Here is a 19,895-nt window from a genome sequence, read left to right as displayed (position 1 = left end):
TTAGTCAACGTGTTTTCAGTCAGTGATATTTCCTCCGCGTTTCAATGTGTGAGATGGGAATATTTCAAGGTTCCGAGTGCTTGAGTGGAAGAGGGTATCAGGGTATTTTGGGGAGCCGAAGTACTGACTAGTCAGCAAGAGAGTGTTGTGATATTGCAGGGAGCCATAGTATTCGCTGGTTAGCGAGAGAGTGTGGTGATACTGCGAGGAGCCGTAGTATCTACCAGCCAGCGAGATGATGTGGCGATACTGCGGGGAGCCGTAGTATTTGCTAAGTAGTGGGGGAGCATTGTGAAACTGCGGGGAGCCGTAGCTTTCACTGGTCAGTGAGAGAGCGTTGTGGAACTGTGGGGAGCCGTAGTTTTCACTAGCCAGAGCATGGCGCAGAGGAGTTCCTAGGCTTGGGTAGCCTTATCAATGAGTCTGTGGGAATCTGGTAGGCAGGACATGGGTGAGACTGGGGTCTCCCTAATGGTCGGGAGTTGTTTTATTATGAGTTAAGGTGTGGTGATCGCTTTCGGAAGGAATTCGATGTAGTGATGTACACGAAAGATGCGAGTAATGGGTTATGAGTTGAGAGCTTCATTGGGACGAGTGATTCCAATTTCGCGTCGACCCAAGCTCTCGAGTTTGATTTGGCTCTAATGGTGTAATGTGAAGGCAAGATAAGATTCCGAGCTTAGAGGTGGGTTCCTTCTGAGGGGTGTTGTGTGTCATCTGATATTTTAGACCTGTGTGGGTCAGTTCGTTTGTATGGGATGAAACGCGTGTAAGGTCAAACCTTGAAATATGATGATGTTTGAAATTAGTCAATCAGCGTCAGCGCATGACTCAGCGTCAGCATCAACTTCAACATCTCAGTTGATCAGTATATATATCTTTATTCAGCATGTTGCAACAGATTTTGTATTTATCTTGTTTCCATTGTTAGCGTAAATTAGTTAGCTGGCATATCCCTGATTTATATGGATTGTCTAGAATAGTAGTATATAATATTTTATATCAGTTTGTATTGCGTCACGTGTTTTTTACAAACCCTAATAGCCGCTTTGTGCACGCGTTAATCTCTTTGTGAGATTATCATTCTTAGTGAAAAGTTTTCTTTGTGAATCTTTATTGTTCTTATTTTCTGTCATTGTTTGATAAATTGTTTGATCTTTGGGTCGTTCAATTGGTGTCAGAGCAGTGTTCTCTTATCAAACAAATGGCTTCATCATCTTCCTCTTTAAACTCATCAAATCATTCTTCTACTAAAATAACTCCGTTTGATGAAAACAATTTTGCTATATGCTTTGGAATCTGTAGATGAAGAAATGTTGGACATAGTCAATAAAGGTTCATATGTTCCGATGTATCAGCCCCTAAAAAACAACGTTCCTAATGGTGTCTTGAAGAAAACACCTAAAGAGAACTGGACATTTGATGACAAAAGAAAGAATGGGCTAGATGTTTGTGCTCGGGTAGCAATCAGCTATGCTTTACCATACAATATCTTTGGGTTGGTTCAAAACTGCATATCAACAAAAGAGATGATGGACACACTGACTGTGTCATTTGAAGGAACTGAGGAAGTCAAGGCTACCCAAATAAATGATCTAAACAGAAGGTATGAACATTTTTTTGCTAAGAAAGGTGAAACCTTGACTCAAACCTTTAACATATTTAATACTCTTGTTAATGATCTGTGGAGACTAGATCAGTTAAAGCATTGAACTGTTCTAGTGCAGAAGTTTTTGGATTCTTTCGGTGCAGGTTGGGAAAATCATGTTGATGTGCTGAAAAATAGTGAGAAAATCAGCACAATGGATTTACAAAGTCTTTATGGAAATCTTCGATACTATGAGGAATCAAAGCTCCAGAGAAAGGAGCTGATGAAAGATACTCAGCGTGAGTCATCAGTGGCACTGTTTTTAACCAAAAGGCAAGAATCTGAGTCAGACACTGAATCCTTCTCAGACACTGATTCTACTAAAAGTGATACTGACAGTCTGGAAAAGGTTGTTGCTAGTGCGGCGTTTATTGTGAAGACCTTTGAGAAATCAGGCCGTAATTTCTCAAAGTTTCAGAAGAAGATGAAAGGCAAATCCTTCAAAAGGTCAGATGCTGACAAGAAACCTGCTACTGAAAAGAAAGGGAAAGCTCAGTGCTTTAACTGTGGTAGCACTGACCATTTTGCAAAAGAATGCAAGCAAAGAACCCAAAGCTCGGATGAATACTGGAAGCAGAACTGCAACAAATTGGTTGAAAAGCTAAAAGCAGAGAACTTGGAACATAAAGTTCTTGTTGCTAAAGAAGAAAAATGGAAGACTGATGAGGAGTCATCAGATGATGAAGTTAAATGTCTGATGGCTAAAACAGAAGATGCTGATGAATGTAAAGACAACACAAGTTCATTTGATGCTGATATGTCTGATGCGGTTGAAAATTCCAGGAAGCACAACACTGATTCTCCTTCAATGTATCAGGGTCAAGAGCATCTTTGGTACTTAGATAGTGGTTGCTCAAGACATATGACAGGATCCAAGTCTCTCCTGGAAGACTATGTCAAGAAAAGTGCTCCTACAGTTACATACGAAGACAATGGAAGGGGGTTCACTAAAGGATATCGGCACATCAAATGCAACAATGTGGTGTTTCAGAATGTTTCATATGTAAAGGGGCTCAAACATAACCTTATCTCAATCAGTCAATTGTGTGATGCTGATTATGAAGTTCATTTTACAAAGAAGGAAGGTAGAGTCATCAACACTGACAAGAACATCGTACTCTCAGCAATCAGAAAGGAGGATATATATGTTCTCGACATGTTCTCAAGTGACAAGGCACTGATGCAATGCTTCTTTACAAAATCTCAAACCAATCTCAGCTGGATTTGGCACAAATGGTTCTCACATTTGAATTTTAAAAATCTGTCTAAGATATCAAATCAAGATCTGGTCAGAGGTCTTCCAACATTCAGTTTTGTCAAAGATAAGGTCTGTTCAGCGTGTAAACAAGGAAAGCAAAAAAAGCCTTCGTTCAAGCCCAAGTCATGTTCGAGCATATCCGTTCCTCTTCATTTACTTCACATGGACTTGTTTGGTCCTATTCCTGTTCGTTCCCTAGGTGGAAATAAGTATACTCTGGTGGTTGTGGATGAGTTTACTCGATTTACATGGGTGGTTTTCTTGAAGAAGAAAGGTCATGCTGCATAGGAAATTATCTCACTGATTCGTCAAAATGAGACACTGACTGGTCTAAAAGTTAAGCAGCTAAGGAGTGATCATGGCACTGAGTTCCGGAATTCAATCCTTGATGACTTTTGTGATTTTAAAGGCATTGGGCAGAACTTCTCAGCTCCTCACACTCCTCAACAAAACGGAGTTGTTGAACGAAGAAATCGAACACTGATTGAAGCAGGAAGAACCTTGATGATACATGTTGGTCTTCCTATGTCTTTTTGGGCTGAAGCTGTGAATACTGCATGTTATACTCAAAATCGCTCTCTAATTCACAAAGTCCTCAAGAAGACTCGATATGAGATGCTGAAAGATCGAAATCCAGACGTATCCTTCTTTCACGTGTTTGGATGTGTTTGTTATATTCTCAATCAGCGCGATCCTAGATCTAAATTTGAGCCTAAGGCTGACAAAGGTATTTTTGTTGGATACTCATGTATTTCAAAGGCTTTTCATGTTTTTCATGTGAACAGGCAGTGCATTGAGGAATCCATTCATGTAAAGTTTGATGAAGAATCATTAACTGATGAAAAGGTAGCTCATTCCTCTTCTATCTTTCATGAGCTGCTCTCTTGCCCATATGGTGAAGTTTCATCAGCATCTGACAAATGAGTTGTCGTGCTGACCGCAGTACTTGGTTTGACCTCTTGTCTCTATCTCTTCTACAAATCTTCTAAACATAAGTTGAATGATTCACTGTATTAAACCATACACTGATAACAACTTAAAACTCTTTGCCGATGGCTAGACTAAAGCACCAAGGTCTATCACACGCAACTATCTTTTCTCACCAATCTTACACTAATTCTGTGATTCAATGTGACAAAACACACACTGATGAGAGTCTAACAGTCTTTGCCGATGGTTAGACCAAAACACCAAGTTCTATCACACGCAACAATCCTCTGTTTACCTTCTTCTCACTCAGTTTCTAATGATTCAATAAGACGAATCACTCACTGATAAAGACACAACACTCCGTGCCGATGGTTAGATAATTAAACTAGTATCTATCACACGCACCAACCACCTTGCTATCCTTAATCAAGCAAGTTGTGCCTTGAATTGACGGAAAACCATCCTTCAGCATGAAACTTTTGTGACACTGATCTCAGCGCTTCCGCAGACACTGATTTGTCGTTTCATCTTCAGTTCAACGGCTATTTTTCTGTTCATGTTCCATTTCCTCGCTGGATTGCCCTTGTTTTGGATAAATTTTTCGTCGAGGCCTACTACTCACACTCTGGAAACCCCATCCCATACCCACGGATGTCAGTTCGAATGTACCAGGATGATCCTCTAGCCAATGACATCGGCATCTCTGATCGGATGCGAGAGTGGATCACACATCCTTATACAGTTCCATCATTGAACGTTGACACTGACGAAGGAGCTGATGATATAAACGACACTAATGCTGACATTCAAGATGATCCTAGTGCACGAGATGGTCAAATCTATCCTCAGCTTTCTCATCATACCATCTCTGTCACTGAAAAGATTCACACGGTTCATGGGGAACCATCTGCTCATGGGGAGCCATCTGCTCAGGGGGAGCAACCATCTACGGGGGAGCACCCTTCTCAGGGGGAGCAACATCAATCACAAAAGCTTCCAAGTACTCAGTTCATCCAAATCCCATCCTCATCCTTTAATGACCTTCTTACACTGACTCGAGACATGAGTCAGCGTCTCCTTCGTATTGAAGTTGATGTTCAACAACTGAAAGAAGTTATTCTGTCAACTCCTACTCCTGGCCCAAATGATGATGATGCTCAAAAAGGGGGAGAAACTGATTCTGTTAAGAATGTATCCGAACAGACCGAGCCACCACAGCATGTGCACGAGTTTGAGAAACAAATAGAAGCTGATACTGAAAATTCTACTGAAAATAGTGAGCCTGATGATGAAGAAGAACAGGATGATGAGTGTCAGATGTTGGACATGACTTTCATTGATCCCACAGTACCAGTTCAAGGTGAAGACTCCGATGTTGTTAGTGAGGATCTTCTTCCTCTATCTCGAAAGCGTAAAGCAGCTGATACTGTATGTTCTTATTCACACGCTGACAATCCTACTCCTAGCAAGAAACCCAAGTCTATTGTCAGCATATCCAATTTGGCGGCTGAATGGAACATGTCTCCTGATCAAGTTAAGCAAATTCTTGATGAAGCCAATAAAGCTCAGCTTCTGAAGAATATTGTTCAAGCTGATGAATCTCTCATTCAGCATAAACTTCAGGCCAAAGGATCATTTGAAGCTCAGATGCAAAAATTCTTAGAATATTAGTCCAATTCTAAATCTTCTCAGCCTTCTCCCAACAGCAGTAAGCCTAAGACTGATAGTGTTCTCGATAGGATTGATCGAAATAGATTTCAAGATGTTCATAAACGAAGAGTGAGCAGTGATAAGATCATTAAAGTCAAAGCATCAAAGCCTCGTAACGAGAAAATTCTTACTTTACTGATTACTCGTCAAGGTCCTCAACATCCATACACTGAAGTTGTCAAGAGAGACGGGCTGATTAAATATGGTCTCTCTGAGTGGATGGAATTGCTCGAGGTGGCATCCAAGCAAACTTCAGCTCTTTCATCAGAATTGACTTGTGCTCTCCACTTGTTGATTAAGAAAGTTCAGCGTTTAGACCTTGTTCCCAAAGAACGTCCTCAGCAGCAAGGATCAAGTTCTTCAATTCCAAGAAACAGAAGAACCATGTTTCAGGCTGATGGTAAAGATGTGTTGGTTCTGAATTTTGGTGTTGCTGAATTAAACAACTCTCTTCCCATTGGTGTTGAGCCTGTTCAACATCAGTTTATCTCTGTTCCTGAACACGGGATGTTCTATCTCGACAAAAACAGAAAAATGTGTTTTCAACGAACTGCTGTGATTCCAAGGGCTCCAACAACTCATCTCGTTGGCTTAAGACAAATGTGCATGAGCCATCAAGATCTTTCAGGAGAATTTCATATTCTAATTGCTATGGAATTGCTGAATAGAAGACAGGAGCTGTTGGACAGTCCCTACTGGCCAGTAAAGGTAGAAGCTGAAGCTGAGTATGAAGAATTCTTGTCCAGAGGTGTTCTAATCTAGTTGGTTTTGAACATCATCATATTGGGGGAGATTGTAAGGTCAAACCTTGAAATATGATGATGTTTGAAATTAGTTAATCAGCGTCAGCGCATGACTCAGCGTCAGCATCAACTTCAGCATCTCAGTTGATCAGTATATATATATATATATATATATATATATATATATATATATATATATATATATATATATATATCTTTATTCAGCATGTTGCAACGGATTTTGTATTTATCTTGTTTCCATTGTTAGCGTAAATTAGTTAGCTGGCATATCCCTGAATTATAGGGATAGTCTAGAATAGTAGTATATAATCTTTTATATCAGTTTGTATTGCGTCACGCGTTTTTTACAAACCCTAATAGGCGCTTTGTGCACACGTTAATCTCTTTGTGAGATTATCATTCTTAGTGAAAAGTTTTCTTTGTGAATCTTTATTGTTCTTATTTTCTGTCATTGTTTGATAAGTTGTTTGATCTTTTGGTCGTTCAACGCGAGATGTATGAAGCTAATGAGTAGTAGACGACAGGAGTCGAGGGTGAGATGATTTCAGTTAGGATTGTAGTATTCGCTTGGGGTAAAGCGGACTTTGTGACTTGTGTGTCATGATGGACCGAGATAGTTATTGTGAGAAGGAAGTCGGTAAGTCGTTTTATTCGGTGTGCAGTGGGTAGCCCTTGAAGGTCCAACTGTCGGGACGGGAGTTGACATGGTGTTCAGTGTCGGATGGAACATTTGAGAGGAACTGGGGCTTATGATTTAGGGTGCCAGAGGATCGTTCCGAGCTGGCTTGACCGCTTTCTTGTGTATGAGGATAGAGTTTTGAGGACCCTTCCTTCAGAAGAGTTATGATAGTTATTCAGGCAGTGATTCCTTAGTGGGATATGACCTTTCCATCCTTTTTGAATTGTGACCGGGATCGATTAGAGAATGAGAATTGATAGAGTATTCTTAGAGTATGTTATTCGATGAGCGATTAACATGATGATATTGCGAGGGTGGTCTAGCAGGGAAACAGACCAGTAGAGTTTCAAGTTCTGGAGAGGCAGATCAGGTACCGCAGCGGCAGAAGGGTCTGTCCTTCTTTGGGGTCAAGAGTTCCTATTGGTTTTAGGTGTTTTTGGAAGAGATTGTTGTATGATATGGGGTTCTTTCGATGGTGCTTCCTGAATCATTGGGTTCGACCTATGTGTTGATAAGGAGCGATTTCGAGGGCAAAATCTATTTCAAGTGGGGTGCCTTTGTAACACCCTGTTCTGGATTATTTCGTGATTTAGGGCCTGTGGGCCTTAATCCGAGTATGAGAAGGTTTTGAGGCGTTGAAAGAGAAATGTTATTCCCTTTTGGGATGTGGGTGAGGTAGGTTGTCTGATTAAAGAGTCGGTTTGTGCTTTAGAGCCCGAATGTATTGTTAAGGCGCTGGTTGGGGCTTTTCATGAATTTTGGATATGAGTTTGAGTGGGATTCCGGAGGAATAAAGTTGATAGAAGTGTAGGGCTTCTCGTTAGCTTTCCGTGGATATAAGGATTGTTGGAAATGGACTTATAACGAAGAAGTTATCGCCTTCAAAAGTTTTATGGTTTCAGGCTTAGACGAGTACGCTGGGCGTAATTTAGAGTACGTTGGGCGTAATTGAAGAGTACGTTGGGCGTACTGACCAGGGAGGGTCGCGAATGTTCTTCAGAGTACGCTGGGCGACCATATGAACATTGGGCGTACGCCAAACAGACCGGAACGCTATTTTAGGGTCTTGGACCCTATTTAAGGTCCTTAACTCATAACCTAACCCCAATAACTTCAGCCTGCATCCCTCTAAACCCTAGAAATCGACATTAAGCCTCCATTTGAGTGATTCTTGATCATTTTGGCGATTTAGTGAGTTTTTGGTGCATATTGTGGAAGAAGGAGTTTCTTGAGGAAGCATTGCCTGGCTTGGAGCTTGTGGATCCAAGCCCTAATCATGTTGATCTAGCTCTAGAAAGCATAAAGTTTGAATCTTGGTGGTTTTCTCATATGGATCTAGTGGGGTGATGACTTATTGTGCTTGGCTTTTGAAGAAGAAGGAGCTTTGAAAGAGAATGACTTGAGCACCTAGCTTTTGGATCTATGTTCTTCTCTTGTTGGTGCATCCTCCAGAGGTATCAAGTTTTGAACTTGCTTATTATTGTGCTAGCTTTTGTTTTGGGTCCATTTTAGGGTTTTTGGTCCCAAAGCATAAAGCTTTATGAGTGGTTAAGCTCCACAACCTAATATATGTCCCTTTAAGTGTTTTTAGTGGAAGGGATTCATAAAAATGAGTGTTTGGATGTTGGAAACAAACCATGCATGAGATATGAGAATTTTTGAGTAGTAATGAGTGAGATTTTTGTGTTTGGGACTTGATCAGCCATGCAAAGGCTTAAAGTCATGAGCTTTATTGAGTATGAGCCCTTATGGAATCCAGATCTAAGAGTATAGCTATGGTATTAACTTATTAAGACCAAAAGAGTTGAAAAAGTAAATCTGGGCGTACGCTGAGCGTAAATCTAGTACGCCCCGCGTACTAGGTTGGTGTCCCCGATCAGGATTCGTGTGCGATAGAGTACGCTGAGCGTACCAAAGGAGGTACGCCCCGCGTAACCCCACTGTGGACTATTTGGGGTAAGTCTTATATTGGGCCTTAAGTGTCGGGCCTGGAGTTTGGGCTTGTTTTGCTTGAGATTTGGACCAGAGGAATATGTATATGTGCCTTGGGCCCTTGAGTTGGGCTTGCCTCTTGGACTTGAGAGTTGGGCCTCGGTAGAGTCCATTTATTATTGGGCCTTGATGGGCCCAATGGGTTTTGGGGTTATTTATGGACTAGTTAGTGGACTACCTTTAGACCTAGAGAATGAGGGTTGGGACTTAGATCCTAATTTGAGATCATTGCAGATATGGCTCAGAGGTAGAGGTTGGTGCGCAACGGCGACATTTATAGGAGCCATTCATCATTCGAGGTGAGTCTTCTCACTACACTTTACCTAGTGTGGTAACAGAGTTATCTGATAGTGTACTATAGAGTTATATGCCAGTGTATTTGCATGTTATTTATGTGTTGTGATTTATTGTGATATGTGATATGCATGATTCAGAGTTATAGAGTTGGGACTTTCGGGTCCCTAGAGTTAGGGCCAGAGGGCCCACAGAGAGTTGGGGCTGGAGGGCCCCACTGAGATACATTGACCAGAGGGTCGACAGAGTTACATCCTCGAGTGGCTATTATGTGTTAGAATGGTATTTTGGTGAACTCACTAAGCTTCGTGCTTACTGTGTTATGTGTTATGTGTTTCAGGTTTTTCTCAGGATTGCGGGAAGGCACCGCCTTGATTGTACACACCAGTGAAAGAGTTATGGTTTTGAGGATCCTGGATTTGTAATCAAACAAACATGGAGTTGCGTTTGTAAATTAAATAAATGAGGTTTTTATAAATGTGTCATGAGAATTATATGTTTTAAATGAAAATTTTGTTTTGAAAATTTACGTTGTTACAGCCTTGACAGTAGTCAAAGTATGAAAAGGATACAATCAAGATATAAAAATCTATAAAAGGAAAAGTTAAAGGTTCAATGCGGAAGAATTAATTTATCCTAGGAAAAACAAGATATAAAGTATATGCTCAAATATAAAGATAGATACTTTCCTAAGTATCTTATCTAATAACTACTCGAAACTAATCGAGTGTATAAATCAAATCTCTTTCTGAAAGATGTAAGAAGCTACAAAAATATTAAATAAAAGTATAATAAGTTACGATTTAATGATAGTATAAGGAAAAACTCCATAGAAACTTATAGTGTTAGAAAAGTCTCGAAAAGTCTATATATTCATAAATATAGATCCTATTTCAAAGAGTAGTTTTAAAGCTATAAAACATGTGAGCCCACGAACATTATGTTGACCGTTGTTCAAAACCTATGTATGCCTAGGAAACTGAAAGAAGAGAAGATCGTTGAAAGGAAGGAAAAGAAGCATGGAACTGGTTAGTTTAATCATGTAAAAGTAAATGTAATCATGGGTTTTTAATAAAAGAATTATGTTGTTCGTTTTATGCTCTTTGATTTGGATGATCAATGTACCCTTCCTTGGCTCGGTGTTTCCGCCAGCGCCCGAAGGTGTGACAGAGAATGGTATTAGAGCCAAAGGTTATAGCGAACTAGTATTTCCTTAGTAAATTAGACTACAACCTAGGGAGTAAGGAATATACTCTGATAGGGTTTGTCCCCAAACCAATAAAAGTATTATTGTTAATTACACTACTAATAGACCACTTATGGGAGAGGTGACTAGTTTACAATGCCGCGTGGGTTGTTGAATTTTAGAACAACTATATACTAAAATGGCCCTTCCATTATGCACTTCCCATATGGTCAGTCCTTATCTGATAGTGTAGAAGTACATAACAAACACAATAATCACAAATCCATAAAATTTAAGTATATTAGTCAAAAACATTAGATATAAGAATCAATTATCTTAACTAAATCAGCGTACATATGTCAAGCCACAACTAAACATAAACCGTTCACCTATGTTTAATTTTGGTTGGGCCAATTTACTAACTAAGTTTAGATTTGGTGATTGGTAAAAAAGAATAACACACACACACATACACACACACACACACACACATATATATATATATATATATATACACATACATATATATATATATATATACCAACACAAAATAAGAATATAATGTATATAAAAGTGTATCAATACAAATCCATGTAATAAGTATCAAAATACAACAAAAACACCAAATAAAACCTCAACGCCACTCCCATCGTCGCTACCAGCATCATCACTTTCGAACTCATCCTCCTCATCTATATCCTCATTGATGTCATCATCCCTTGCATCCCTCTGCTATATGTCTGAAGGGTCAGCATCATGGTCTAATCGTGGAAAGGGTGGATAATCCATCCCGTGAAACGCCATAACCCTACTAAGAGATGCCATGAGCCACTACTGGCCTCACAAAATGATTTGGTGTTCCCTGCTTAATACATCTGTACGTATAGACAAGTAGTGTAGGTCGACTTTGGGATCAGGCTCCTGTTGAGCAGCCTTTGATGCGTGCCTAGCTCTTTTTTGCCTCTCAAATTCAGGCTCATGAACAAGATATGGCTCTACCCATCTTAGAGGCAAAATGATATCAACATCAGGGATCCCTAATATCTAATCAGCTCTAAGTACCACTTGTGTGGATTAGTTTCTAAGCCTGTAACTATATTTGGTAAGTACTTGATCCGGTTGTGCATGGTCCTTTTGGGTTGCCTTCACCGAAGCAACATGATAGGATGATTTATTAAGAAAGAGGTTATTATGATTTATTAATATGTTATATGAATAATATACTAATGGAGAAATCATATGATTAAATTAATATTAGACAAGAATTAATTAAGAAATTAATTTTGTGGCTAAAAGACATTAATTTAATATCAGGGACTCAAACTGTCAAAAGTGTGATAGTTGAGTATTGGGCTGAGGAGCCTCTTTGACTAGGCATGGACGAAATTAGGATGTGTTCGTCCATAATTTAGGCCCTAAGGCCTTATTTCAGAAGCTTCTTTGGATAGCTTCAGGCCTAAGTTGTCCATTAGGGTTTTTGACTAAAACCCTAGCAGCTTCAATATAAATAGGACCCCTAGGCTACAAAAATTGGCTACCCTAACCCTAAGAGTGATAGAGCCAATTTCAAGAAGCCTTCAACCTCTATCCAAGATCATTCTTTTGCGATTGGTGTTTGTAAGCTATTAGAGGAGTCACACTTGTGACTGTAAGCTTCAAAGACAAGAAGATTCAAGCAAGCAACAAGTGGTAATGATCTAGATCTGATTTGTATCTCTAATTTTGAATTCTTCTAATTAGATCTAGGGTTTGAAAGTCCTGGTTGAATGCATGTATAGTTAGAGAAACCTATATCCAAGCTTTAGGGTTTACATGAGCACATAGGATGTTCTTTTGGCTCAAACCAATCACCACTGACCGTATCATCCTCAGAGCAGTCGCACCTAACTCTCTGATGGGAAATTGAACAATCCCATTAGTGTCAATTACCATAGGAACGAGGGAAGTAATTAACCCACTGACCCCACATACCCAACTCTTCGCTAGAGAGCCTACAACCAGAGTTGATATATACAAAGCAGGAGAATAAGGGAGGTTGAGGTGAATCTTAGTGTGGATTAGGCACCACATGTATAAAAGGTCACCCAAAGGAACCTTGTTCCACTTCTCGAGGTCATACATAGTGAAAGTAGTCAGGTGATGAATCAACCTGAAGATGGGAGATCTAAAGGAACTCTCCTTGGAAACTCTAAAGACATTGATGCCCCTAACGAGAGCCTAGACATGCTGATGGTCATACTCCTCTGGTAGCAACGAATACATCTATCTAGATAGGAAAAGAAATGAATATTAGTCACCTCCTCATCAATGTAAATCCCCAATCGCCATCCTAACATTGCTATGCTGTTAGACCGGGATACCCCTTCCTGACAAAAGGAAAATAATAGATGGATCCCTCAAGATCGTCGACTGCATGTAAGAAAAAACAGTAGAAAAGAATTCCTAACAGAGTTCCTAATAAATGACCTCGTGGATCCTAAAGATCTGACGCCACCCCTGGCAGGTAAAATGCCTAATATTGTTATCATCATGAAGGACTCGAGTAAGATATGAATCTAAACACGCTTTCATCCTAAGATCGTCATCAATCCTCCATACAAGAGCCTAAGGAATGTTGAATTGCTTGGACAATAGAGAAATCAATGGGGAGACAAAGATGTTCCAGTAACCAGAAGGAAGATCAGTTGGAAACTGTAAAAAAGGATGTGATAGATAGTTAAGCGTTAACTGACTAGTCTGTTGGCGACCGTTCAAGACATACCTGAGAAAAATAGAACAAAACAATTAGAATTAAGATTAGAAAGGTAAAAGGGTTAAAAAATGGCAGTAAAAGAAGTTCACACGCGCTCAAGACTACGCCACATGCACTTTGAAGATGTACCTCATGCAATGAAGATGCACGACGTGCTACAAGAACACGACGAATAGTAGGTTCCAAAAGCTTACAAGAAGAATACACCACTAAATTCATCATAACCACTACAAATCAACAGTTTTAACAAAACCCTAGGTTTTTCCCCAAAACCAAAAACCCTAAATTGAGGTTAGATTGACTTACTAAACTAGAATTAAGGTTTAACGTTTAGTAATCGGTAGCTAAACTAGATATATGACCAATCAATTTCAAATATTTCAAGAAAAAATCCTAAAGGTTCAAAACCTGAAAAAATGAGAACCTAAGGATCAATATGCTCAAGATGGATGTTAAGGTTCAGTATAATAAGTACGTTAGATGTAAGGAAGCTTATAAAGAAGAGAATGGAAGCGTAAAAATGAAAACGCATGACGTGCTCGTCACATGTGGGACCAATTGTGAAGTGGGGACCATATGGAAAGGAGAGTATGTGTCGAATAAAGCCAAAGTCCATCATTTAACATTAAATGGATGAAAGTGTGCACGGTGCATATGCCATGCACAGTGCACATAACCCAATTTTCAAAACTTGAGACTTTTTAGCCCAAATTCATTTCACCTACCACTTGTACACCTTAAGAACTAAGAAGCCATTTAAAAGTAGAAGCATTTTGTATCCAAAGTCACAAAGCACGAAGGGAATAACTTACCATCATAGAAATTCTCTTAAATGACAAGGGACTTTAATTAAAGACAAACAATATGTATAGGAAAAGCATAGGCCGATAAGAAGATAGGTTACTAAGGAATTAACTATTTAGAAACTATAATATGTGTTGAAAGCACATAAAGATTTAAAAATTCTCAGTTATACAAGTCAAATATATGCATAAGAAATCATAATTAACAGGACGGCAACACGTCAACGCTAGTGTTAGTAGACCTAACCACCATCAAATCAATGATTGAGCGACAACTTTTAAACATTCTACAAAATTTTTGAGTTGCTAAGAAGGAAGAAATTATCAACCAAGGAGATAATCAAGGTAGGTAGATAACAAACTCATATGAGGAGTTTATCAACATCAAACCAAGACCTTTCTACAGAGACGAAGGGGAAAATAGTTTAGTCTGCTGGATAAAAGAGATGGAAAGCAAGTGTGTCAACAATTATAAGGTAAAGTTTACAACTCACACATTTATAAGTAAGGCTTTTCTCTAGTGGAATGCTCAAGTTAAAACCTTAGGTGTAGAGACAACCTATAAATCTCCATGGAAGAACTAAAGAAGTTGATGTTAAGAGAATTTTGTTTTAGGGAAGATATGACCCTAGCGAAACAAGAATTCCAACACCTACTACAAGAAACATAATACTGGCAACCTATACCATACACTTTGAGGATGTAGACACAGTATGTCCTGAATTTATCGGCTAAGAAAGCAAGAAGATTGAAGCATACAACAATGGGTTAGCTCCAATGATTCAAAGAATGATATATACAACCCAACCAAATACCTATAAAGATGCTAGACAATTAAACTTTAGTCTAACCGAACCTATAATCAGGAAGAAACCATTCAACTCAAGGAAGAGTAAGAAAGGAGTCAAGGATTTCAAAAAGAAGTGGGAAGAAGGTCTCAAAGGAGAATCCAGTTGATCCTCAGGGAGGAAAGGAGAAACCAAGAAGTCTCAACAAGGATCGCCGATTCTACCAAGAAAGTACTTGGGTAGTCTTCCAAAGTGTGACAATTGTAGTTATCACCATCAGGGTGATTGTAGGGAGCTAGTTTGTGACAACTGCGGTAGAAAAGGACACACCACCAAGTCTTGAAGAAACTACCAAAACCAGTAAAAAGAAGCATGAAGCAAAGTATCTAGAGGAAATGTAATAATTCTGGGACTACTCTATGAAAACACCTATGAATTGCTTAAGATATTAAGTGAAAGGATTATAATATAAACACAACTATTTATAATTACATGTAAGATATTTTTAAGAATAGTAATAATAAATAATTACACATGGAGATTAGTGATGGGTTTTGAGCATTCTAACACTACCTAAGTGTACATGCAACCCTAATAACCTTGAATCTATGTTTTCTCTATATAGATGTAAATTTCTTTTTCAAGGTTATTTCCTAACAAGCATGGCATGGGGAATATATGAAACATAAAAACTAGTAAAAATACATACCTTGTTGTTGCTTGGATTCCTTCAAGACATTGTGAGCCTAGCACCCCAAATGTTGTGCCTCAAATGCTTCACACAACACCACAAAACTTGGAATACTTTAGAGAATACTTCTTACAATCAAAAATCGGTTATGCCCTCTCTAGTAACACTAGGTCCTGATTTTGCTAGCCAAAGGGTCCCTTTTATAGTGGTGTCACAATTAGGGTTTCATTAAGAAGACCCATAATTGTCATGACTCTTCATTTCTCATGACCCATGGGTTTGTAACTCCCATGGACTATCCATGGAGCTCCAAATGGTTACATCCATAACCCATAAACCATGGATCATTAATCCACCATAAAAGAATTGATGATTGTCATAATCAACCCTATATATTTAATTAGTCTCACTTTGATCACCAAATTAATACTAGATTAATACTTGATCAATACTAATTAAATAATACTATTATTAATATATTAGAACTTATAATATATTAATAATCATAAGTGCCTTATTCTCTCATTTAGTCTATCCAAGTATTGCAACGCCATGCAACCTAAATGGACCATGCCGGGTCGGGTCTAGTACATACCAAATAAAGTTATGGACTTAGAAACTATATCCAACAGTCTCCTACTTGGATAAGTCTAGTAACTATATTTCCAAATATGACTTCAAAATCCGACTAGCAATCGTAGCTCTTTCAAAGTCTCTCGGAACTGAGATGATGATGATATGCCATTTAAGATAAGTGATCATATAATCCTCTGTTTTCATGATATCAGCCGGACAAACACATGGAACATGGTCTTACTTATTGTCCAACATTTGTTTCTCGATCTTCGATTTGTTTCGACTTAGAACTAAATTGAACACATCAATTAGGTTCTGACCGGGCCCGGTACATAGGTCAAAACCAAATCATCGAGGGGCCCAGATATCGCTTCTATTTCCAGAAGGAACAAATAAACTTCGACTGATATGCTTGTACTAACTACTTGTTGAATTATTCACAAAGGCACGTTTTATAACATCGAGTTACCAATGCGTTTTCGTACAATCAATGAATAACCAACTCATAGTCAGCAACTCATATCTCTAGGTTTGAAGATTTATATGATATTACCGTCTCACTATCACTGGAGATAAATTCCATGAAGTGATGCAAGTGAGCGTGGGTTGAATCCAGTACTCAGCCCTTATGAGTACTCATGAATGTTGTAGCAACCATTGCATTGTCTAAAGGACTTTAGACAAATCATACAAGCCTAATTCATGACAGTCTTGAATCAATACTTACTTCCAAAGTTTGACTGACTGTGGATGGTTTGAATAATAACATGATTATTCTGGAAGTAAAAACATGCAAAATTGAAACATAGTAAACAATCAACACAAGATAGTAACAACTTACTCATAAATAAACAACAACTTTTATTTATCATCAAATGTCAATTACATTTTACAAGTTTCAGGAATCTAATTATTGAAACTAATATCATCCTTCTGCCTAGTGCGCCTCGCATGTTGTAAATGCTTAACCCTGCTCAGTCCCTTCGTGAGGGGATCTGCCGGGTTCTCATCTGATGATACTCTCTTTGCCACGAGGAGTCCTTCTTCTATTCTATGTATGATGAAATGGTATTTTCTGTCAATGTGCCTAGATCTCCCGTGATCTCTTGGTTCCTTAGCCAAAGCAACAACACTTTCACTGTCACAGGAAATTTCCATTGGCTCCTTTATAGCTGGTACAACTCCAAGGTCTCCGATGAAGTTCTTTAGCCATATCGCCTCTTTTGCTGCCTCGCTTGCTGCTATGTACTCTGATTCCCAATTGAATCAACTACTGTCTCCTGCTTGGAACTTTTCCAAGTAATTGCTCCTCCATTTAGGATAAACACCCAGCCTGACTGAGAGCGGAAATTATCCCTATCAGTTTGAAAGCTAGCATCACTATATCCTTCCACTCTCAAGTCATCACTGCCTCCGAGGCTAAGGACCCAGTCCTTAGTCCTCCTCAAATACTTGAGAATGTTCTTTACCGCTGTCCAGTGTGCCTTGTCAGGGTTCCCTTGATATCTACTGACCATACCCAAAGCAAAGGCCACATCAAGGCGAGTACAAGTCATAACATACATGAGCGAGCCCACAACGGAAGCATATGGTATCTGACTCATCTCAGCTATCTCAGCCTCTGTGCTCAGACTCTGAGTCTTACTTAGCTTGGCATTACTCTGGATTGGTAATTCTCCTTTCTTGGAATCTTGCATACTGAACCTCTTCAGTATCTTATCCACATAAGTACTTTGACTAATTAGTCTCTTACTCCTATCTCTCAATATCCTTATCCCTAGGATATAGGCAGCTTCCCCAAGGTCCTTCATAGCAAAACACTTCCCAAGCCAGACCTTAACCTCCTAAAAAGTTGGATGTCGTTTCCTATGAGAAGTATGTCATCCACATACAACACTCCTAGAAAAGCCAAACTCTTTGACTTTCTCATCAAAGCAAAGATTCCACCTGCGAGATGCTTTTTTTAATCCATAAATGGATTTTTCAAGCTTACACACTCTATTAGGGTATTTTGGATCGACAAAACCCTCTAGCTGAGCCATGTAAACATCCTCAGCCAACTTCCCATTAAGGAAAGCGGTTTTGACATCCATTTGCCATATTTCATAATCATGAAATGCAGCTATGGCTAACAACACTCTAATAGACTTAATCTTAGCTACTGGTGAGAAGGTCTCATCATAGTCAACTCCCGGAGTTTGAGTAAAGCCCTTCGCAACCAATCGCGCTTTATAAGTGTGTACTTTCCCATCCATGTTGGTCCTCTTCTTGAAGATCCATTTGCACCCAACTATCTTACGACCTGGTACGTTGTCAACCAAGTTCCAAACTTGATTGTCATACACGGACTGAATCTCGCTGTCCATAGCCTCCTTCCATTTCGTAGACTCAGGGCCAGTCATGGCTTCCTTAAAATTATTAGGTTCATCAAAATCTATCAGTGTACTATCACTGATAAATGTATCACCTTCAGTGGTGATGTGATAGCCATAATAAAAATCAGGTGTGTTCCTCACCCTAGTGGAACATCTTGGAGGTACAGACTTATCTATCGGCTCAACATGAGTTTCCTCCTCAGGTTGGCTGAAAGCATTTGAGGTTCCTTCACCACTTGACTCTTGAAGCTCTTCAAGGTCAATTTTCCTCCTACTGTCCCCTTGGCTTATGAATTCTCTCTCACGATAAGACTCCTCTTCTTGCTACAAAGACCACATTATCACTGGGTTTGTAGAAGAGGTATGTGACAACCCGAAATTTCCATTCTGAACAAACCATTTGAAGCCAATAGAAGTAGAACAGTTATAGTGAAAACTCAGAATTCGAGTATAAGTTTGGCAGTTTTCAGGATATTACACTTAAGGAGATATTAGGAGAGTGGATGCACTAGAGTTTGGTGCAACACTGTTATTCCAATACTCTAGGACATTAGAGTTCGTTCCAGGAATAAAAATATTTTCTGCCAAAAATATCTCATGACTATAAATAGAATTCTGAACCAAATTGGTTCGTTTGTTGAATTCCAATTAGAGAAAAGCCAAATTCTCTCTCACGGATCTTCGGGTTTTTATCCCAAATTGTGAGTACTTCGATCTAGTTATATTATATAGCTTAGATTGTATTTAAAAACGCCAATTACATATCAAATCTGCAAGATTTGGGAGTTTACCACCCAAGAACGTTCTTGGGGAGTAAACTCCAAAAAGTGGCTTAAATGCTACCTAGTCCTTTCCCCGTGACTTGTAACTACCTTAGACTTGTATGCTAGTGTGTATACGACTAGAAAACATCGAAATCAGATTAATAACCCAAGATTTGGGAGTTTACCGCCCAATGACCCTCAAAGCTTTAGAACTCGAACTAGAAGCCTTCATTTCATGTTTAGGACACCAAAATCATTTCAAAACAATGAGGAAAGTGAGTTCACAGCCAAGGAAGTTCTTGGGCCGTAAACTCCATCTTAAGTGCCCAAAATGCCCTAAATGCCTTCATTTAGCCAAGAGACTAGCCTAGCACATTACCTTGATGTGTCTAATACCCAAAACAATCAAAATTCCAACACCTAGGGGTGTTCACGGCCGCAAACACATGGCCATTTGATTCATGGGCCGAAAACTCTAAATAGGGATGTTTTGATGCCACAAACACTACCTCAGGCTTAGGCTTAAATTAGGACAAGTACTCTAAAGTGTTTATAGCCTAGAAAACATAAGGAATCACTAGTATTGAGGAGTTTACGGTCAAGACAAGTTCTTGGGCCGTAAACACCTAGAAAGGGGTCAAATGACACCCTAACTCCTTCCTTAAGCCAAGAGACCAATTTGGGC

At 39.2% G+C, this 19,895-nt stretch overlaps 1 protein-coding gene across 1 annotated transcript; it reads left to right on the top strand.

The window, feature by feature from the left end:
- Window positions 1–1,268: 1,268 nt before the first annotated feature.
- On the top strand, window positions 1,269–1,771 carry LOC145064337 (uncharacterized). Its single transcript, XM_079011806.1, has 2 exons — window positions 1,269–1,606; window positions 1,696–1,771. Exons 1-2 carry the CDS (start codon window positions 1,269–1,271, stop codon window positions 1,769–1,771), a joined length of 414 nt encoding a protein of 137 aa, XP_078867932.1.
- The last annotated feature ends 18,124 nt before the right edge of the window (window positions 1,772–19,895 follow it).

The sequence above is a fragment of the Lactuca serriola genome, chromosome 7 (genome assembly GCF_051521515.1).
Source record: "Lactuca serriola cultivar US96UC23 chromosome 7, Lser_US96UC23_V15, whole genome shotgun sequence".
Taxonomy (NCBI): Eukaryota; Viridiplantae; Streptophyta; class Magnoliopsida; order Asterales; family Asteraceae; genus Lactuca; species Lactuca serriola.
The sequence above is the reverse complement of the archived record's forward strand: the minus strand, read 5'-3'. Positions and strand labels throughout refer to the sequence as shown.

Bases quoted from the DNA above. Each gene is read 5' to 3' on its own strand.
- LOC145064337 (XM_079011806.1), top strand. From the start codon at position 1,269: ATGAAAACAATTTTGCTATATGCTTTGGAATCTGTAGATGAAGAAATG. The intron at 1,607-1,695 runs GTATGAACATTT...TGTGGAGACTAG, and splicing joins ATAAATGATCTAAACAGAAG to ATCAGTTAAAGCATTGAACT.